Source organism: Sebastes fasciatus, chromosome 16 (assembly GCF_043250625.1).
Source record: "Sebastes fasciatus isolate fSebFas1 chromosome 16, fSebFas1.pri, whole genome shotgun sequence".
Lineage (NCBI taxonomy): Eukaryota > Metazoa > Chordata > Actinopteri > Perciformes > Sebastidae > Sebastes > Sebastes fasciatus.
The window spans coordinates 14,471,182-14,493,691 of NC_133810.1; the positions used below are offsets into that span (position 1 = coordinate 14,471,182).

Sequence of the window (22,510 nt, forward strand, 5' to 3'; positions counted from 1 at the left end):
CAAGGAGAAGGAGAGATTGAAGAGAGAGAAGAAAGAATCACATCCTTTCTCCCTTCCTTACGCCTCTCACCCCCTTTTCCCTTTCACCCCTACCTCCCCTCCAAATAAACCCCCTCCAAACATCCAAAGTCCCACCACCCTCTTACCCTCCACCTCAGCACTCCCAACATCCATCCCTCCTTCTCTCTCCTCTTCCAGGGCGGCACAGTGGCTCAGTGATCCTCACTGCAGCCTCACAGAAACAAGCTGCTGGTTTCCAACTGTTTGCAGTTTGCATGTTCTCCCCGTGTCTGTGTGGGTTTACTCCGGGTGCTCCGGTTTCCTCCCAAACTACAAACACATGCAGGTCAGGTAATATGATCATATTGCAAATAAACAATTAAATGTAAAAAAAAAACAAATCAATAATTTCTGCCAGTTTCTGTCTTTGTGAGTACAGAGATAATATAAATACACCTGATATTATGGCAACTTGACTGTTTCAGATCAATATCTTATTTAACTTTCTGCATAGCGTACATTTAAATAGATAGACATTTTTTTAGGTGGGCCTTTCTTTTAGGTAGCTAAAATAAGTTTTTCTGCCGGCCATATCCACAGCACTGTATTGCTCTGCCCCAGTGTTGGTACTCCTGTCTGCTTCTCCAGGGCCTCCTAGAAGCCTGTTTAAATTATTTTAGGTATAGTAGACATTTGTGTGTTTTAAATGGCTTACTATGGAGACTCTACTTCACAAAGTTTGCCCTTTAAGTTAAGCTCATCTCACTCCTGGAAAAAAAAGTAAATTCCAAAAGTGTTGAATTGATGTCAATTACCTTGTTAGGCTGAACCAAATAGTCGAGGAAGAGAGAGGGGAGAGGGGAGAAGCTGTTTTTTTTATAAGTTGTCTTTTGTTTGGTATTTCTTCAGTTTGTTATGCATTATAATTAATCTGTATTAGTTATGTGTATTTGTATATGGAAATACAGTATTGGTAATGTTAAATTTCAAATGTATTTTAAGAGAACAGCACCACAGATCTGGTCCGACTAGCTTGTAAAGTTAATACACAGATCCGCTGACATGACTGAACCTGACTTCTGTAACTCAGTGGTTCCCAAACCTGTTCTACAGGGCTCCCTGCCTTAGTAGCCCAACAAACTGACTTCACCAGGCTACACTATATACTGTATATATAGATATATATATCTATATATCTATATATAGAGAGAGATATATATATAAGTGTAGATTTGTGTGTTTTAAATGGCTGACTATGGAGACTCTACTTCACAAAGCTTGCCACCCAGCCTCCAGTCTTTATGTTAAGCTCGTCTCACTCTTGGAAAAAAAAAAAAAGTAAATTCCAAAAGTGTTGGGTTGCTTTAAAGTTTGCTTCAGGCACATACAGGAATGTACACCCTCTCTTCTCCTCACCAATAATTGAGTCTTAGCTATTGGCTTTCACAGCTATGATGAGGTGATAGTGGACAGTGTGGTAGGAGATATCTGATTGGTAGAGAAGACATGATTATGTACAACCCAGCCCTCGTTTAAGGAAAACACCAAAACCCCAAAGACTTGTCTTCCACATCAGACTGGATGATCCTGTAACTCTGTAGACAACTGCCCCTTGGTAGAACTTTAACTTCACCTGTTTCTTTTGATCATTATCGTCATCCAACTAATTTTGTATTCATTTTTCAGGTCTTTTTTTTTTACAATTTTCTCTTTTTCTCATCATAGTGTGATTTTGTGTTTTCGTTCATTCTGAGCAACCAGAAAGGAAAACATCTGAAGTTGTAAGTTCTCTTTGTATTCTGTTTAACAAACCAATTACACATGCACAGTATATCGGTGGCTGATATGGTTCTGTTGTAAAACATGAAGGTGTAATTTATGGCAGCACACAGTCTTTCTCTCCTCTTCTCTCTGTACCGGTGCCTACACATATACACAAAGCTTTCATGTCAGATCAGAGTAGAGGTTGGTGAAATCAATACCGATACTTAATATCATTAAAAGTAAAAAGAAAATGTACTATCATGTAGGGAGAGCCATGTGTTATGATTTAGGATGTGAATGTATCATACGCTCAGAATACATTTTCATTGCCACTGAGTGATTTGCTAAAAAAATGGCATTTCTTTCTACTGTACTCTGTTGATTACTTAATACATGATTCTCTGTTATGAATTTAATCACATGTACGTTAAAACACAAGATAGTTTTTAATGGTAAATAACAATTATTTAATGTAAGTATTCTCTGAACCTCTGAGGTGATCACTGCACACATCAGCAGCAGAGAAGCAGAGTAGGGGAGAGTGGGGTAAGATGAGCCAGTGGGTAAGTTGACCCACCCCCTCTATCTTGGCAACTGTGATTATGTTTTGTCATGTGACCATAAATTCAGGAAGTACCCATCATTTCTATCTTGCTGTGATGGAGTTAAGCACATGGGAGAAGTAGTAAGTACTTTTTTACACCAAAAACAGTTTTTTCCCAGTCAATGTAAATTTTCTGCATGTCAGGAATAATGGATGTTAGATCAAAGCAAATGTATCCAGGTCTAAAAAAATATATTATACACGTTGGTGATTTACTAAGATATAACACCATGTTAATCCCTTCGTTAAAGATTAGCCTGAATTGCTAAACTAGGCCATTTTTTCCAAAATGGTAGCTATGGGGCAAAGTGAGCCAAAGGCTATAGGGTAAGTTGAGCCACTGGCTCACTAATATTCTACTATTATTCCGAGCCACTGGCTCAATTTACCCCACCATAAATTAACCAAATTAATTCTCTGAAGTATAAAATAGTATTACCGTTGAGTGTTACACAACTTGGTTTGATTTTTTATATGTTAACCTTTATAGAAGAGGGAGATAAAGGAAGTAAAAACAGTTGGTTATAGTGGAACAGCAGAGGCAAAGAGGGTCCTCACAGAGGTGGTAGAGAAGGAGCTTGCAGACCATATCAAGAAGCTGGCTGAACAGTTCCACGGCCTTACTCCAAAGAAATGCTGTGAACTGGCATTGGAATTGGCAGAAAGAACAACCTTCCTGTCCCCAACAACTGGAAAGAGAAGGGTTTAGCAGGTAGGCCTAGGTCAAACCAAAGACCAAGACGAAAATCACAGCGTACAGCAGTTCTGAGGAGAGTGTGATGCCATCCCATTTGATGACACTTCTGAGCATGAGTGTTCTAATGATGAGAGAAGTGAATCAGACATCACAGATCTGTTAGTTGGTGACTTTGTCATAGTAAACTTTGTATCCAAAGGCAGGAGCTACCATTACATTGGCTTGGTTGAGAGCCTGGAGGGCAACGAAGTGAGTGCAAGATTTCTCAGAAGAATCCGGGGGAACACTTGACGTGAGAAGCCCACCTTTGTATTCAAGGAAAAGGATGAGGCATCTTTTCCACTGAGTGATGTGCTGAAGAAGCTACCTCAACCTCAAAAGGCTGGAGGAACTGCAAGGAGGGAGCAACAGTTCATATTTCCCTGCAACCTTGACGACTGGGATATAGTCGAATATTGAATGATATTTTGATTGTTCAATGGTCTTGAAACTCACAGGTGGTTTGTTCTCACAAGTTCATAACTGTGAAACTGTTTGTTAACACACTTATGCTGAGGTTTAAACTTAAAAACTCAGATGTTCAGTTTACCCCACGATGGCTCAACTTACCCACTGACTCGGATCAACTTACCCCTTACCTGGGGCAAGTTGAGCCACAGGAGCACTTTTTTTGGGAAGGTCATTTTTTTCAGACAGCTTTGTGATGGATGCATGCTGATCATTTCATTTGATAGGAGAGATCCTGAATTTAAGGTTCAAGTTTTCATTTGACTTCTGTCTCATTTTTCCTAACCTCGAGGACAGCATAAGTAAGAATTGACTCATCTTACCCCACTCTCCCCTACATGAAGAGAAGTGTGCAAGAAGAGTGTTCATGTGCCCAGATGATCTAGTGTGAGACGGATCTATTGATTTTATGTTATTTTTTGTATTGATCCTATTGACACTGGTATTCACTCAAAACAAGAATTATTATTGGTAACATTAATACTTAAGGTATCCACCCTGACAGGAGCGGCCATGGTGTTATATAGCTATACTGTATAAATTAATACAGTCCGTTCAGTCAGAAATGGTGTTTATTCACGTTTCATCAAAGACGCACACAACTCACACCACTTGGATGCGGTAAAGTCTACTTTTCACTCTGTTTGTTCGACGTGCCTCTCGCTATGCCAACAAGGGTACCAAAGTAAAACTGACCGAACTTGTCAGTCAGGTTCATAAATCTGTACAAATGAGCACACAGTCCTGAAAAATTCAGCCTCGGCGCAAGTTCTTTCTAGTTTAGAGCTCATGGAATTTGAGCCATTCTGCCGCCAACGCATGAACAGATCTCCCTATAGATAGCCTCCTGGTTTGTCCTCTGAATATCCTCCATTCCCTAACTTTTGTTCCCTTATCTCATCAGATGGAGGGAGACATGGCATCAACGCAGAGAACATATGAAACTGTAAAAGAAGACTTTTCATTATTTCATAGTGCAGCTACGGTTGGTGATAAAATTGCCCTCTACGACATCTGGGCAAAGACCTACGATCAGGTGGAGCAACTTATTAGGTTCTTTTGAATCATAGCACAAAACACTGTTTGCCTCATTGATGATGTGTTCTTTAAACACTGAAGTTTAGAGTTTCAAACTCCCAAATAAAAATATGAAATGAATATAATGTTAAAATCCCTGATACATCCTGAACAGCGTGATTAAGGTTTGTTGTGTTTTGTATCTCAGTGGTATTCCTTTACAAATTCAAATATATGAAGGGAACCAACCACACTTGGGATCCTGGTAAAAAATATTTTGTACATTATAATTTTCAAAGTTAAAAAATCTAAAATAAGACACAAATATATGTGAGTCAAAATAAGTAGAGAGTAGATCTTACTTACCAATGGGTTCCAAGCAACCCTGTCTTCTAGAAAGTACTATTCTACTACTAAATGGTTTGGCCTCTAAAATTGAAAGAGGCATTTAAATGAACAGTTTGAACAGTAAATGAAATGTGATTAATTCCTGTGTTGAGTGATTGAGATCGTCTGTTGTCAGAACCACTGTAATCTGTTATTCCTACCTTGAATAGGATATGGTTGTTCTGGGCTTGGATGCAGCAGGTCATGCCTCCAAAAGCATCTCCTCTCATTTCAGTGGCGACCGTGAAGCAGCTGTCGTGCTGGATGTGGCCTGCGGTACAGGACTGGTGGGCGAGAAGGTAAAATCTCAGCAGCAGAACAGACAGAAAATATTTTGGTTGATCTAGTTGTGGTTAAAACACGACTCCAGAGCCACATGGTTAATAAAAAAAAAAAAAATAATAAATAGCATACATACTGTAGGGGAAAAAAATGAAGAAATGTAATTCTTTTGGGAAATGTCCATAAAAATCAGCTGGTATCAGCCCCCCCCCCAATTCTTCCAACCCTATTACAAACCCCTGTATTGTCTCGCTGGAGAGTTGTGAGTTTTAAACGAGGCCTCTTTCCTTTACATATGAATTTGGAGATTAGCAAGGGCAGATTTTTACAGGCACTAATAGGAGGAGCAAGAGGATTCATAGAAGAGTAAAAGTTAACACGAGAGACTTCATCCATTTCAACTATTGATATACAGGCTTGGAATGAATTTGGGAGCTTTGACCAGCATTAAAAGTCCTTCTCAATATGATTGTATACCCCTTGAAAATGTCGTAATGCAATGGAAGATGTAGCAGGAAAGATATCAACACAGAGATACCTGAAACTTTTAACTATTAGGAGGGCAGGGGAGTATAAATGCATCAGCGCTAACTTTGTCCAGTTAATTGTAGATCCAAATAGCAAGCTGAACGAGTCAAACATGGAAAGCAAATTTGGTTTTGAAGAACCTGCGTTATCTATGTAAAGAAGGATATCATCAGTGTACAATGATATCCAGTGATCTGTATTACAAAAAGTGATGGAATGTAGAGCACTGACAGATGCTGTCTGATTTTCTGAGCCAGTGGTTTGAGGAAGAAGACGAATAGTAGAGGCGACAGGGGGCAGCCCTGGTGGGTTCCACTAGATACCGCAAACTGGGCGGAACAAATATTGCCAGTGTTAACCATTGCCGAGGGATTTGTGGATACGATTTTGATGAAGCTAGTATATATACGGTCAACGGTCATGCAACAGTCTGGATCCAGGTCAGGGTTGTCGTGGAGCGCTGAACAGATTTATCCAATGTCAAGTTTAAAAAAAATTCATGTCTGCTCCAAGAACAAGTGAAATCCTGAAGATGTATGTAATGTATTTCTGAGTATACATGTGAATGTGTATGCACTGCCTCGTTTTGTATCTCTCTTAGGTACATATATTAGAAATCTGCTGTTTTTTATCCAAACAAGCTTCTATTTTATTGATTTTTCAATGTGGAATTACTTTTCTGAAATCAGTTCTCAGTATCCAATTAGACCTCAGTGACATGTAATCAACTCTGTGTTTTATAGATGAAGCAGGATGGTTTTGGAAATTTTGTGGGCATCGATGCAAGCAAGGTTATGTTGGAGGAGGCCCAAAAGAAAGGGCTTTACCAAGACCTCAAGCAATGCCTTTTGGGAGAACTGCCGCTACCTGTTCAAAAAGGTAGTGTAATTATGTCAAAAACCTACGGTACATGTTTTATACTTTATTTATTAACAATGAATAAAAAGGCTATGTTGGATGTAAATGGAGCCATCAAATTTAGCTTTAAAAAAAAAAAAGCAAAGCGGTGGTTAATTTGAAAGGTGTTTGTGTCGTTCTCTTTACTTCCTCCTGCAGGATCATTTGATGTGGTTGTGATATGTGGAGCACTGAATGCGAACTGCCTTTCTGTAAGTGTGGTCAGAGAGCTGTGCATCGCCTGCAAAACAGGTAAAATATTGTGCTGGGGGCTTCAATCCATATTGCATGAAAAATCCTGGTGAATGTTTTATCATGTGTCAAACTGAGTTGTAATTTTATTGTATGTAGGTGATATCCATCCATTTACTCAGCAACACTGCTTCACTATCACCTGTTCCTTCTAGGTGGCTACGTTTGTATGACGTGCAGACATAGCCCTGACAATCTGGAGTACATAACTGCCCTGGAGCGTGAACTGGAGCAGATGCAGGACGAGGGGCTCTGGAGTCGTGTAGCTGTCACTGAGGTGGAAAACTTTGTTAGAGGAGTGTCAGCAGCACAAGGGGACGACTATTCATCTGGTTATGTGTACCTCTACAAGAAACTGTAGCACGAAGCATCACAGAGATGTGTCATTACATACTGTATGTCAGACCAGCAAATGTAGAACACGAAATATGTAACGAGATACAACATATTCAAATAACTACTCTTCAAATGTCAAGTTTTCAGGACTTTTCTTTTGACATTGTCGGTCTCTTACTGACTGACACTGATGTGAATCTGATAGAGGAACATGCACTAATAATTTACATTAGATAGTGTTGCCTGTATAGTCTTATAAATTCTCTCACACAAAAAGTGTGTCAAATATAATTGCCAAACAAAATGCATTTGATGTATGCTGTAATTTCTCCTTGATTTTATTAAAATGATTAGCTGGTAAATCATGTGAGTCAAACTCTTTACCACTGAGGTTTGACCAGTTACAATGTCGCTGTAGCGCAGTCTATAGGTGAATAGCCACAATTCTTTTTCAGGATAACTCAGACCTGCTATAATTTAGGACTGAACGCTTAAAGGACCAGTGTGTAACATTTAGGGGGATCTGTTGGCAGAAATAGAATATAATGTTTGACTCTTAAGGAGATGGAAAGAAAAATAAAATGAAAACAGATGGAGGTCTGTGCTTCCACATGATGACAGCTGAGAAATCCTGGAAGGAGGGTGACCAGCTCAATGAAATTAAACTTTCCTTTGACAAAACTGACACAGTTAAATGAAGAGTGGGAAAGCCGGTGGATTGTTAGGTAGAAGGAGGCAGTCGCCGAGCTGCAGCAGGACTGTGAGAAGAAGGCCAGCCAGATCTGAAAGGAAACGATGAGCAGTGACGAAGAAGGAGACCTTTAAGAAAACACAGGAGCTGCAGAAACAGAGCAGAGAGGTGGAGGAGAAGTGGTCCAACAAGAAGAGAAGTGGCTCAACAAGATGAGCAAGATGGAAGAGGAGATGCAGCTCCTGATCCTGCAAAAATGCTGAGCTTCAGGTACGCCACATCAGCTGATCATTCTGATTTGAATAATAACTTGTTGGATGGTAAATTTGTTTCAGATTTAGTCTTTCAAAGAAAAGAAAGAAATCACACATTTTTTATCAGTTAAAAATGTATCTTAAAGGGAGATTTGTCAACTATTTAATACTCTTATCAACATGGGAGTGGGAAAATATGCTTCCTTTATGCAAATGTATGTATATATTTATTATTGAAAAATCAATTAACAACACAAAACAATGACAAATAGTGTCCAGAAACCCTCACAGGTACTGCATTTAGCATAAACAAATATGCTCAAATCATAACATGGCAAACTGCAGCCCAACAGGCAACGACAGCTGTCAGTGTGTCAGTGTGCTGACTTGACTATGACTTGCCCCCAAACTGCATGTGATTATCATAAAGTGGGCATGTCTGTAAAGGGGAGACTCGTGGGTACCCATAGAACCCATTTACATTCACATATCTTGAGGTCAGAAGTCAAGGGACCCCTTTGAAAATGGCCATGCCAAAATTTAGCGCAAGTTTGTAACATTATTTAGACTCCTTCATGACAAGTATGACATGGTTTCCAATGGATTCCTTAGGTTTTTCTAGTTTCATGACACCAGTATCTTCACTCTCACTTTAAAACTGAGCCCACTACAACCTAAAAACCACAATTTGTGTTAATGCGTTATAGAAATTATCGCATTAACTTTGACAGCCTTAAAATATGATTAAATGTTTTTTAAAAAAATCAATCATATCTCCCAGTTTCTGTCTTTGTGAATACAGAGATAATATAAATACAACTGCTATCATGACAACTTGTCTGCAAAGATTACAGATCTTTATCTTGTTTGACCTTCTGTAAACTGAAGATGACCTTTCATTTTCACCTAAACACAGTATAAAGGGATTGCAGTCTGTATGATTTACTGATACAGTTTATACAGCAGGGAAATACCGCCCTCATGTGAGAAAAGTGCAGTAATGCATCAATGTTTGCACAGAGTACTTCAATGAGACTGTATTGGCTTGAAAAAAATATATATTTCTAAATTTGTGTCAAGTTTGGAGGTTGCATTCAATTTTCAAATGATAGTTCAATTAACAGTAGATACACATAGATGTTAAAATATTTGATGTAGTTAAATAAAACATTGCTACACCTCTGTCAAGGCAGCACAATCCTCTAGTCTACCTGCATTTGGATCAGCATCAAAATAAACATTGTGGAAGAACGGTACTTTTTCATGTTTTGTTGTTCAATGTTTTTACACTGATAACCAGAAAATAATCTAATGTCAACGCAAAGTTTAATTTATAAAAATGTATCTAAAGGATGTGATAAAAAAACAACCCAACAAAAATACTGCATAATCAGCAATCTAAACAAACATTCACAATGTGAGTCACTCAAATGCTACAGGAGGGTTTCTACCTCATATCTAGTGAATGCATGAATATCTGACCCCTGACTTTTGACCCCTGACCATAGTTCAGCAACCTGAAGGACCTTTGTATTGTCCAAAATAAGTTAAAGTATTTTGGTTACCACCAGAGGGCTCAAGAGAACAGATGATAACTTTCTGTGGGCTTCAATGATTTATCAAATAATTTATAATATAAAGAATCATACTATAAGATGTTGAAGACTATCACAATGTTCTAACAGAGGACAGTTTTTATATTCATTTATGATACTGTATATCAGAGAGAATGAGATAAGTAGTGAGACGGAGTGAAGTACAAAGTTTTGCTCCCTACTCTGAATTTAATCAGATAACCCTCAGTCACACTAAAAGACCTCAGCATTAGGATGAGTGTGTTTGTCTGAGTGTGTATTAATAAACTCGGTGTATGCACAGTTGTGACTGCATGCGAGGGTATCATGATAAAAGTGTTCCACCAGCCAGTAGCAGCTTGTATTTTCTCACCAGCACAGAGATCGTACTGAATCATCTGAGGCCTTGAATCAAACTATCAAACAAAAACACTTGTTGTTTTTCCCATTCGTTCAGCCGGCTGGAGTTTGGAGACTATATAAGACGGGCCAACTGTACCACTGTACCTTTGTGAAGACGTGTAACTGGACAATGAGGGTTGTTGTTGGTTTGCTGCTGTTGCTGCTCGGTCTGTGTGGGTCAGGGGCTCAGGGGGATGGTGGAGGCCTCGGCGAGGTGGGTGAGATCAGAGAGTTTCAGGAGACGGCTCCAAGAGATGCAGTTGAGGAATTGACAGAGCAGACCACAAATCAAACCACCCCTGACATCTGGGCGGAGGTGAGGGCGGTGAGAGACATGGTAGTGAAGCTCGAGGTGTACGTGGAGATGCTGCAGAGAGATAATTCAGGTACAGACTGGTTACTTTTCATATTTAATCATCTGAGGCCTTGAATCAAACTATCAAACTTGTTTTTCTCATTTGTTCAACCAACTGAAGTTTGGAGACTATATAAGACAGTTGAACTCTACCACTACCTGGTGAGAGCCTGGTGAATGAACTGAAATCTGAGCTGATAATCACCAAGGTGCACGTGTGAGCTGCTGCAGAGAGAGAATTCCAGTACAAACTGGCTTGTTGTTAATGGTTGACACTGTTTGCGCTACTCTGCATAAACTCCAGAATTGTTTGTGTTAACACAGAGACCAAAGGTGGTCTTTTATACAGCTCTGACTGATGCAGGATATGCTGAACCACACAACTCAGAAATTATACTGAAATACAGCAAGGTCTTTACCAACATTGGCAATGCTTATAATCCAGCTACAGGTAAATATACTGCAGGTCACATGAACACGTGTGGTCATGTGAATCTACATAAATCAGTTACTGTTTTTCATTTTCTACTCTTGCTCTGTAGGTTTCTTCACAGCACTTCCAGATCTTTGACGTCTACTTTGGGGGGCGTGTTTTCATGGAGTGCATATGTGAAAAAGCAGCCACAGGAGTCCAGCTGATGTCAATTACCTTCTTAAGCTGAACCAAATAGTTGAGGAAGAGAGAGGGGAGTGGGTAGAGGTTAGTTTTTTTTTGGTAAGTTGGCTTTTGTTTGGTATTTCTTCAGTTTGTTATGCATTATATTGATCAGTATTAGTTATGTGTATTTTGTATATGGAAATACAGTATTGGTAATGTTAAATTGAAAATGAATTTTAAGAGAACAGCACCACAGATCTGGTCCGACTAGCTTGTTAAGTCAATACACATTAGACCAACTGACACCACTGAGCCTGACCTCTGAAACACAGTGGTCCCCCCCAACCCCTATCCCACCTCCCTAGGCCAGTACAGAACCATGCATCATGGGGGTTTATTGTGGACACTGCTCCCATCTTGTTGCTCAAGTACCTTGTGAGGTGAAGGTAGAATTCAGCCCCTGGTCCACATCTCTGCTGAACCTCTCTTATTCCTTCCTGGACGCAAACAGTGACAAGTTCATTAGTTCTTTCCTGGTCTCCACTCGCTCTCTCACTCTTCTCTGGTTTGTCCTCTGAATGTCCTCCCTTCCCTAATTTTTGATCCCTTATCTCATCAGATTGAGGGAGTCATGGCATCAACGCAAAGAACGTATGAAACTGTAAAAGAAGACTTTTCATCATTTCACGATGCGACTACCATAAGCGATAAAATGGTCCACTACGACACCTGGGCAGAGAAGTACGATCAGGTGGGTAACATTTTAGGCTCTTTTGAATCATTGATACCACAAAACATTCGTTAATGACGTGTTTTACTCAGTTCACCTCATATTTCATTCATTATCTTCTCATTCTCATGTCAGTTTAAACACTGAAGTTTAGAGGAACATCAATAATAATACAGTAGCCATCAGTGTAAGAAGTAAGAGTTATGTGGGGTGTTTCAGACTCCCAAACAAAATAAAAGATGATTATTAAAATCCCTGATCCATCTTGAACAGCATGATTAAGGTTTGTTGTGCTTTTTTGTATCTCAGTCATAACATGTATTTCTTTACAAATTCAAATATATGAGGGGAACCACATGGGATCTTGGTAAAGACTATTTTTACAAACATATGTGAGTCAAAATGAGTAGAGAGTAGATCTTTCTTACCAATGGGCTCCAAGCAACCCTGTCTTCTAGAAAGTACTATTCTACTACTAAATGGTTTTGCCCCTAAAGTTGAAAGAGGCCTTTTAAATGAACAGTTGTGAATGAAATGTGCTTTATTCCTTTGTTGAGTGTTGGGCTGTACCAAGACCTCAAGCAATGCATTTTGGTAGAACAGTCGCTACCTGTCCAAAAAGGTAGTGTAATCATGTCAAAAACCTAGTACATGTTTTATACTTCATATATTAACAATGAATAAAATTACTATTTTGGCAAAGCGGTGGATAATTTGAAAGGAGATGTGTTTGTGTTGTTAATTATTGTGTTCACTGACTCTTCACTTCCTCCTGCAGACGCGTTTGATGTGGTTGTGATATGTGGAGCACTGAGTGTGGAACTCGTTCCTGTAAGCGTGGTCAGAGAGCTGTGCATCGCCTGCAAACCAGGTAAAATACTGTGGTGGGGGCTTCAACCCATATTGCATGTGTCATACTAAGTTGTAATTTTATTCTATGTAGGTGTTATCTATTCATTTTGACATACGTAGCCATTTACTCACTGTCACCTGTTCCTTCTAGGTGGCTATGTTTGTATGACGTGCAGACATAGCGCTGACAATCTGGAGTACATAACTGCCCTGGAGCGCGAACTGGAGCAGATGCAGGACGAGGGGCTCTGGAGTCGTGTAGCTGTCACTGAGGTGGAAAACTGGGTGAAAGGAGTGTCAGCAGCAGCAGGGGACAACTATTCATCTGGTTATGTGTACCTCTACAAGAAACTGTAGCATGATGCATCACAGAGATGTGCCATTAAATACTGTATGTCAGACCAGCAAATGTAGAACACAAAATATGTAACGAGATACAACATACTCAAATAACTACACTTCAAATGTCAAGTTTTCAGGACTTTTCTTTTGACATTGTCGGTCTCTTACTGACTGACACTGATGTGAATCTGATAGAGGAACATGCACTAATAATTTACAATAGATAGTATTGCCTGTATAGTTTTCCCAAATAAGCATGTGTGATGTGTGATATAGCATGCTGAAAACATTACTGTTGGTATTTGAAAATGTGTCAAATACAATTGCCAAACAAAATGCATTTGATGTATGCTGTAATTTTTATTAAAATTATTTGATGGTAAATCATGCGTCAGGCCTTTTACCACTGAGGTTTGGCCAGTTACAGTGTCACTGTAGTGCAGTCTATAGGTGAATTACAATTTTTTTTCAGGATAACAAAACTCGAGACACGAGGTGAGATTTTCTCAGTAAGAAACCATTTTTAAAACTATTTTCCTATTTTAATGTTATTATCATTTATTTTATTTTGTGCTAGTTAACATCTCCTGTAATTTGTTTATCTTAGGAAAGTTAATATCAGGGAAAACGTATTGCCCATGATTGAAAAGCTCTCTGTCTGAAGATAGTATAGCATGAAGTACAGTGCTGCATAACTTTGTTTTGTGGTGTAAGGCTGAATTTGGTTAGACTTCTGTGATAAATTGAAGATATATTAGTGTGTTAAACGGTATTTTTACTTAACAACACTGTATGAATATTTGTGTCTTTCAGTCACTTGGACAAGTGCAGCGTGAGGACTCTGGACAACAACATGGTCCAGACCAGAACAACCCAGCTGAGACGGTGGACCAGCAGATACCTGCAACGAGTCCTTCTGGACCTCAAATCAGAAAACAAGGAGCTGACCGCTGCTCTGAGGGAGCAGACAGTCAGCAAAGAGCTCAGCTGGGAGCAAGGAAAAAAGAAGCTGCTGAACGAAATGGACTCTATATTCATGTCAACTGTTCATGTCCAGAAATGACATTGAAAGTCCGGTAAAGGCAGCAAGAGCCATTCAAAAACAGTTTTGACAAGTGCAAGGAGAAGGAGAGATTGAAGAGAGAGAAGAAAGAATCACATCCTTTCTCCCTTCCTTACGCCTCTCACCCCCTTTTCCCTTTCACCCCTACCTCCCCTCCAAATAAACCCCCTCCAAACATCCAAAGTCCCACCACCCTCTTACCCTCCACCTCAGCACTCCCAACATCCATCCCTCCTTCTCTCTCCTCTTCCAGGGCGGCACAGTGGCTCAGTGATCCTCACTGCAGCCTCACAGAAACAAGCTGCTGGTTTCCAACTGTTTGCAGTTTGCATGTTCTCCCCGTGTCTGTGTGGGTTTACTCCGGGTGCTCCGGTTTCCTCCCAAACTACAAACACATGCAGGTCAGGTAATATGATCATATTGCAAATAAACAATTAAATGTAAAAAAAAAACAAATCAATAATTTCTGCCAGTTTCTGTCTTTGTGAGTACAGAGATAATATAAATACACCTGATATTATGGCAACTTGACTGTTTCAGATCAATATCTTATTTAACTTTCTGCATAGCGTACATTTAAATAGATAGACATTTTTTTAGGTGGGCCTTTCTTTTAGGTAGCTAAAATAAGTTTTTCTGCCGGCCATATCCACAGCACTGTATTGCTCTGCCCCAGTGTTGGTACTCCTGTCTGCTTCTCCAGGGCCTCCTAGAAACCTGTTTAAATTATTTTAGGTATAGTAGACATTTGTGTGTTTTAAATGGCTTACTATGGAGACTCTACTTCACAAAGTTTGCCCTTTAAGTTAAGCTCATCTCACTCCTGGAAAAAAAAGTAAATTCCAAAAGTGTTGAATTGATGTCAATTACCTTGTTAGGCTGAACCAAATAGTCGAGGAAGAGAGAGGGGAGAGGGGAGAAGCTGTTTTTTTTTATAAGTTGTCTTTTGTTTGGTATTTCTTCAGTTTGTTATGCATTATAATTAATCTGTATTAGTTATGTGTATTTGTATATGGAAATACAGTATTGGTAATGTTAAATTTCAAATGTATTTTAAGAGAACAGCACCACAGATCTGGTCCGACTAGCTTGTAAAGTTAATACACAGATCCGCTGACATGACTGAACCTGACTTCTGTAACTCAGTGGTTCCCAAACCTGTTCTACAGGGCTCCCTGCCTTAGTAGCCCAACAAACTGACTTCACCAGGCTACACTATATACTGTATATATAGATATATATATCTATATATATATATATAGAGAGAGATATATATATAAGTGTAGATTTGTGTGTTTTAAATGGCTGACTATGGAGACTCTACTTCACAAAGCTTGCCACCCAGCCTCCAGTCTTTATGTTAAGCTCGTCTCACTCTTGGAAAAAAAAAAAAAGTAAATTCCAAAAGTGTTGGGTTGCTTTAAAGTTTGCTTCAGGCACATACAGGAATGTACACCCTCTCTTCTCCTCACCAATAATTGAGTCTTAGCTATTGGCTTTCACAGCTATGATGAGGTGATAGTGGACAGTGTGGTAGGAGATATCTGATTGGTAGAGAAGACATGATTATGTACAACCCAGCCCTCGTTTAAGGAAAACACCAAAACCCCAAAGACTTGTCTTCCACATCAGACTGGATGATCCTGTAACTCTGTAGACAACTGTCCCTTGGTAGAACTTTAACTTCACCTGTTTCTTTTGATCATTATCGTCATCCAACTAATTTTGTATTCATTTTTCAGGTCTTTTTTTTTTTTACAATTTTCTCTTTTTCTCATCATAGTGTGATTTTGTGTTTTCGTTCATTCTGAGCAACCAGAAAGGAAAACATCTGAAGTTGTAAGTTCTCTTTGTATTCTGTTTAACAAACCAATTACACATGCACAGTATATCGGTGGCTGATATGGTTCTGTTGTAAAACATGAAGGTGTAATTTATGGCAGCACACAGTCTTTCTCTCCTCTTCTCTCTGTACCGGTGCCTACACATATACACAAAGCTTTCATGTCAGATCAGAGTAGAGGTTGGTGAAATCAATACCGATACTTAATATCATTAAAAGTAAAAAGAAAATGTACTATCATGTAGGGAGAGCCATGTGTTATGATTTAGGATGTGAATGTATCATACGCTCAGAATACATTTTCATTGCCACTGAGTGATTTGCTAAAAAAATGGCATTTCTTTCTACTGTACTCTGTTGATTACTTAATACATGATTCTCTGTTATGAATTTAATCACATGTACGTTAAAACACAAGATAGTTTTTAATGGTAAATAACAATTATTTAATGTAAGTATTCTCTGAACCTCTGAGGTGATCACTGCACACATCAGCAGCAGAGAAGCAGAGTAGGGGAGAGTGGGGTAAGATGAGCCAGTGGGTAAGTTGACCCACCCCCTCTATCTTGGCAACTGTGATTATGTTTTGTCATGTGACCATAAATTCAGGAAGTACCCATCATTTCTATCTTGCTGTGATGGAGTTAAGCACATGGGAGAAGTAGTAAGTACTTTTTTACACCAAAAACAGTTTTTTCCCAGTCAATGTAAATTTTCTGCATGTCAGGAATAATGGATGTTAGATCAAAGCAAATGTATCCAGGTCTAAAAAAATATATTATACACGTTGGTGATTTACTAAGATATAACACCATGTTAATCCCTTCGTTAAAGATTAGCCTGAATTGCTAAGCTAGGCCATTTTTTCCAAAATGGTAGCTATGGGGCAAAGTGAGCCAAAGGCTATAGGGTAAGTTGAGCCACTGGCTCACTAATATTCTACTATTATTCCGAGCCACTGGCTCAATTTACCCCACCATAAATTAACCAAATTAATTCTCTGAAGTATAAAATAGTATTACCGTTGAGTGTTACACAACTTGGTTTGATTTTTTATATGTTAACCTTTATAGAAGAGGGAGATAAAGGAAGTAAAAACAGTTGGTTATAGTGGAACAGCAGAGGCAAAGAGGGTCCTCACAGAGGTGGTAGAGAAGGAGCTTGCAGACCATATCAAGAAGCTGGCTGAACAGTTCCACGGCCTTACTCCAAAGAAATGCTGTGAACTGGCATTGGAATTGGCAGAAAGAACAACCTTCCTGTCCCCAACAACTGGAAAGAGAAGGGTTTAGCAGGTAGGCCTAGGTCAAACCAAAGACCAAGACGAAAATCACAGCGTACAGCAGTTCTGAGGAGAGTGTGATGCCATCCCATTTGATGACACTTCTGAGCATGAGTGTTCTAATGATGAGAGAAGTGAATCAGACATCACAGATCTGTTAGTTGGTGACTTTGTCATAGTAAACTTTGTATCCAAAGGCAGGAGCTACCATTACATTGGCTTGGTTGAGAGCCTGGAGGGCAACGAAGTGAGTGCAAGATTTCTCAGAAGAATCCGGGGGAACACTTGACGTGAGAAGCCCACCTTTGTATTCAAGGAAAAGGATGAGGCATCTTTTCCGCTGAGTGATGTGCTGAAAGAGCTACCTCAACCTCAAAAGGCTGGAGGAACTGCAAGGAGGGAGCAACAGTTCATATTTCCCTGCAACCTTGACGACTGGGATATAGTCGAATATTGAATGATATTTTGATTGTTCAATGGTCTTGAAACTCACAGGTGGTTTGTTCTCACAAGTTCATAACTGTGAAACTGTTTGTTAACACACTTATGCTGAGGTTTAAACTTAAAAACTCAGATGTTCAGTTTACCCCACGATGGCTCAACTTACCCACTGACTCGGATCAACTTACCCCTTACCTGGGGCAAGTTGAGCCACAGGAGCACTTTTTTTGGGAAGGTCATTTTTTTCAGACAGCTTTGTGATGGATGCATGCTGATCATTTCATTTGATAGGAGAGATCCTGAATTTAAGGTTCAAGTTTTCATTTGACTTCTGTCTCATTTTTCCTAACCTCGAGGACAGTATAAGTAAGAATTGACTCATCTTACCCCACTCTCCCCTACATGAAGAGAAGTGTGCAAGAAGAGTGTTCATGTGCCCAGATGATCTAGTGTGAGACGGATCTATTGATTTTATGTTATTTTTTGTATTGATCCTATTGACACTGGTATTCACTCAAAACAAGAATTATTATTGGTAACATTAATACTTAAGGTATCCACCCTGACAGGAGCGGCCATGGTGTTATATAGCTATACTGTATAAATTAATACAGTCCGTTCAGTCAGAAATGGTGTTTATTCACGTTTCATCAAAGACGCACACAACTCACACCACTTGGATGCGGTAAAGTCTACTTTTCACTCTGTTTGTTCGACGTGCCTCTCGCTATGCCAACAAGGGTACCAAAGTAAAACTGACCGAACTTGTCAGTCAGGTTCATAAATCTGTACAAATGAGCACACAGTCCTGAAAAATTCAGCCTCGGCGCAAGTTCTTTCTAGTTTAGAGCTCATGGAATTTGAGCCATTCTGCCGCCAACGCATGAACAGATCTCCCTATAGATAGCCTCCTGGTTTGTCCTCTGAATATCCTCCATTCCCTAACTTTTGTTCCCTTATCTCATCAGATGGAGGGAGACATGGCATCAACGCAGAGAACATATGAAACTGTAAAAGAAGACTTTTCATTATTTCATAGTGCAGCTACGGTTGGTGATAAAATTGCCCTCTACGACATCTGGGCAAAGACCTACGATCAGGTGGAGCAACTTATTAGGTTCTTTTGAATCATAGCACAAAACACTGTTTGCCTCATTGATGATGTGTTCTTTAAACACTGAAGTTTAGAGTTTCAAACTCCCAAATAAAAATATGAAATGAATATAATGTTAAAATCCCTGATACATCCTGAACAGCGTGATTAAGGTTTGTTGTGTTTTGTATCTCAGTGGTATTCCTTTACAAATTCAAATATATGAAGGGAACCAACCACACTTGGGATCCTGGTAAAAAATATTTTGTACATTATAATTTTCAAAGTTAAAAAATCTAAAATAAGACACAAATATATGTGAGTCAAAATAAGTAGAGAGTAGATCTTACTTACCAATGGGTTCCAAGCAACCCTGTCTTCTAGAAAGTACTATTCTACTACTAAATGGTTTGGCCTCTAAAATTGAAAGAGGCATTTAAATGAACAGTTTGAACAGTAAATGAAATGTGATTAATTCCTGTGTTGAGTGATTGAGATCGTCTGTTGTCAGAACCACTGTAATCTGTTATTCCTACCTTGAATAGGATATGGTTGTTCTGGGCTTGGATGCAGCAGGTCATGCCTCCAAAAGCATCTCCTCTCATTTCAGTGGCGACCGTGAAGCAGCTGTCGTGCTGGATGTGGCCTGCGGTACAGGACTGGTGGGCGAGAAGGTAAAATCTCAGCAGCAGAACAGACAGAAAATATTTTGGTTGATCTAGTTGTGGTTAAAACACGACTCCAGAGCCACATGGTTAATAAAAAAAAAATAAATAATAAATAGCATACATACTGTAGGGGAAAAAAATGAAGAAATGTAATTCTTTTGGGAAATGTCCATAAAAATCAGCTGGTATCAGCCCCCCCCCCAATTCTTCCAACCCTATTACAAACCCCTGTATTGTCTCGCTGGAGAGTTGTGAGTTTTAAACGAGGCCTCTTTCCTTTACATATGAATTTGGAGATTAGCAAGGGCAGATTTTTACAGGCACTAATAGGAGGAGCAAGAGGATTCATAGAAGAGTAAAAGTTAACACGAGAGACTTCATCCATTTCAACTATTGATATACAGGCTTGGAATGAATTTGGGAGCTTTGACCAGCATTAAAAGTCCTTCTCAATATGATTGTATACCCCTTGAAAATGTCGTAATGCAATGGAAGATGTAGCAGGAAAGATATCAACACAGAGATACCTGAAACTTTTAACTATTAGGAGGGCAGGGGAGTATAAATGCATCAGCGCTAACTTTGTCCAGTTAATTGTAGATCCAAATAGCAAGCTGAACGAGTCAAACATGGAAAGCAAATTTGGTTTTGAAGAACCTGCGTTATCTATGTAAAGAAGGATATCATCAGTGTACAATGATATCCAGTGATCTGTATTACAAAAAGTGATGGAATGTAGAGCACTGACAGATGCTGTCTGATTTTCTGAGCCAGTGGTTTGAGGAAGAAGACGAATAGTAGAGGCGACAGGGGGCAGCCCTGGTGGGTTCCACTAGATACCGCAAACTGGGCGGAACAAATATTGCCAGTGTTAACCATTGCCGAGGGATTTGTGGATACGATTTTGATGAAGCTAGTATATATACGGTCAACGGTCATGCAACAGTCTGGATCCAGGTCAGGGTTGTCGTGGAGCGCTGAACAGATTTATCCAATGTCAAGTTTAAAAAAAATTCATGTCTGCTCCAAGAACAAGTGAAATCCTGAAGATGTATGTAATGTATTTCTGAGTATACATGTGAATGTGTATGCACTGCCTCGTTTTGTATCTCTCTTAGGTACATATATTAGAAATCTGCTGTTTTTTATCCAAACAAGCTTCTATTTTATTGATTTTTCAATGTGGAATTACTTTTCTGAAATCAGTTCTCAGTATCCAATTAGACCTCAGTGACATGTAATCAACTCTGTGTTTTATAGATGAAGCAGGATGGTTTTGGAAATTTTGTGGGCATCGATGCAAGCAAGGTTATGTTGGAGGAGGCCCAAAAGAAAGGGCTTTACCAAGACCTCAAGCAATGCCTTTTGGGAGAACTGCCGCTACCTGTTCAAAAAGGTAGTGTAATTATGTCAAAAACCTACGGTACATGTTTTATACTTTATTTATTAACAATGAATAAAAAGGCTATGTTGGATGTAAATGGAGCCATCAAATTTAGCTTTAAAAAAAAAAAAGCAAAGCGGTGGTTAATTTGAAAGGTGTTTGTGTCGTTCTCTTTACTTCCTCCTGCAGGATCATTTGATGTGGTTGTGATATGTGGAGCACTGAATGCGAACTGCCTTTCTGTAAGTGTGGTCAGAGAGCTGTGCATCGCCTGCAAAACAGGTAAAATATTGTGCTGGGGGCTTCAATCCATATTGCATGAAAAATCCTGGTGAATGTTTTATCATGTGTCAAACTGAGTTGTAATTTTATTGTATGTAGGTGATATCCATCCATTTACTCAGCAACACTGCTTCACTATCACCTGTTCCTTCTAGGTGGCTACGTTTGTATGACGTGCAGACATAGCCCTGACAATCTGGAGTACATAACTGCCCTGGAGCGTGAACTGGAGCAGATGCAGGACGAGGGGCTCTGGAGTCGTGTAGCTGTCACTGAGGTGGAAAACTTTGTTAGAGGAGTGTCAGCAGCACAAGGGGACGACTATTCATCTGGTTATGTGTACCTCTACAAGAAACTGTAGCACGAAGCATCACAGAGATGTGTCATTACATACTGTATGTCAGACCAGCAAATGTAGAACACGAAATATGTAACGAGATACAACATATTCAAATAACTACTCTTCAAATGTCAAGTTTTCAGGACTTTTCTTTTGACATTGTCGGTCTCTTACTGACTGACACTGATGTGAATCTGATAGAGGAACATGCACTAATAATTTACATTAGATAGTGTTGCCTGTATAGTCTTATAAATTCTCTCACACAAAAAGTGTGTCAAATATAATTGCCAAACAAAATGCATTTGATGTATGCTGTAATTTCTCCTTGATTTTATTAAAATGATTAGCTGGTAAATCATGTGAGTCAAACTCTTTACCACTGAGGTTTGACCAGTTACAATGTCGCTGTAGCGCAGTCTATAGGTGAATAGCCACAATTCTTTTTCAGGATAACTCAGACCTGCTATAATTTAGGACTGAACGCTTAAAGGACCAGTGTGTAACATTTAGGGGGATCTGTTGGCAGAAATAGAATATAATGTTTGACTCTTAAGGAGATGGAAAGAAAAATAAAATGAAAACAGATGGAGGTCTGTGCTTCCACATGATGACAGCTGAGAAATCCTGGAAGGAGGGTGACCAGCTCAATGAAATTAAACTTTCCTTTGACAAAACTGACACAGTTAAATGAAGAGTGGGAAAGCCGGTGGATTGTTAGGTAGAAGGAGGCAGTCGCCGAGCTGCAGCAGGACTGTGAGAAGAAGGCCAGCCAGATCTGAAAGGAAACGATGAGCAGTGACGAAGAAGGAGACCTTTAAGAAAACACAGGAGCTGCAGAAACAGAGCAGAGAGGTGGAGGAGAAGTGGTCCAACAAGAAGAGAAGTGGCTCAACAAGATGAGCAAGATGGAAGAGGAGATGCAGCTCCTGATCCTGCAAAAATGCTGAGCTTCAGGTACGCCACATCAGCTGATCATTCTGATTTGAATAATAACTTGTTGGATGGTAAATTTGTTTCAGATTTAGTCTTTCAAAGAAAAGAA

At 39.4% G+C, this 22,510-nt stretch overlaps 2 protein-coding genes across 2 annotated transcripts; both read left to right on the forward strand.

Moving 5' to 3' along the window:
• The first annotated feature begins 1,863 nt into the window (after nt 1-1,863).
• LOC141752598 (uncharacterized) lies at nt 1,864-13,448 on the forward strand. The gene is made up of 10 exons (XM_074610638.1): nt 1,864-1,965; nt 4,477-4,608; nt 5,147-5,275; nt 6,530-6,665; nt 6,843-6,935; nt 7,091-7,295; nt 10,248-10,285; nt 10,375-10,578; nt 12,654-12,746; nt 12,879-13,448. Exons 1-10 carry the CDS (start codon nt 1,879-1,881, stop codon nt 13,082-13,084), a joined length of 1,323 nt encoding a protein of 440 aa, XP_074466739.1. The 5' UTR covers nt 1,864-1,878; the 3' UTR covers nt 13,085-13,448.
• Nucleotides 13,449-15,796: 2,348 nt separating this feature from the next.
• LOC141752307 (methyltransferase-like protein 27) lies at nt 15,797-22,030 on the forward strand. The gene is made up of 6 exons (XM_074610134.1): nt 15,797-16,155; nt 18,667-18,798; nt 19,337-19,465; nt 20,720-20,855; nt 21,033-21,125; nt 21,281-22,030. Exons 1-6 carry the CDS (start codon nt 16,069-16,071, stop codon nt 21,484-21,486), a joined length of 783 nt encoding a protein of 260 aa, XP_074466235.1. The 5' UTR covers nt 15,797-16,068; the 3' UTR covers nt 21,487-22,030.
• Nucleotides 22,031-22,510: the final 480 nt, after the last annotated feature.

What these genes read in the sequence shown, in the direction of transcription:
- LOC141752598 (XM_074610638.1), top strand. Translation starts at nt 1,879, where the DNA reads ATGGCAGCACACAGTCTTTCTCTCCTCTTCTCTCTGTACCGGTGCCTA. An exon ending in GCCGCTACCTGTTCAAAAAG is followed by an intron (nt 6,666 to 6,842) that starts GTAGTGTAATTA and finishes TTCCTCCTGCAG; the next exon opens with GATCATTTGATGTGGTTGTG. An exon ending in GTGCATCGCCTGCAAAACAG is followed by an intron (nt 6,936 to 7,090) that starts GTAAAATATTGT and finishes TGTTCCTTCTAG; the next exon opens with GTGGCTACGTTTGTATGACG.
- LOC141752307 (XM_074610134.1), top strand. Translation starts at nt 16,069, where the DNA reads ATGGCAGCACACAGTCTTTCTCTCCTCTTCTCTCTGTACCGGTGCCTA. An exon ending in CATGTCAGATCAGAGTAGAG is followed by an intron (nt 16,156 to 18,666) that starts GTTGGTGAAATC and finishes TTATCTCATCAG; the next exon opens with ATGGAGGGAGACATGGCATC. An exon ending in GTGCATCGCCTGCAAAACAG is followed by an intron (nt 21,126 to 21,280) that starts GTAAAATATTGT and finishes TGTTCCTTCTAG; the next exon opens with GTGGCTACGTTTGTATGACG.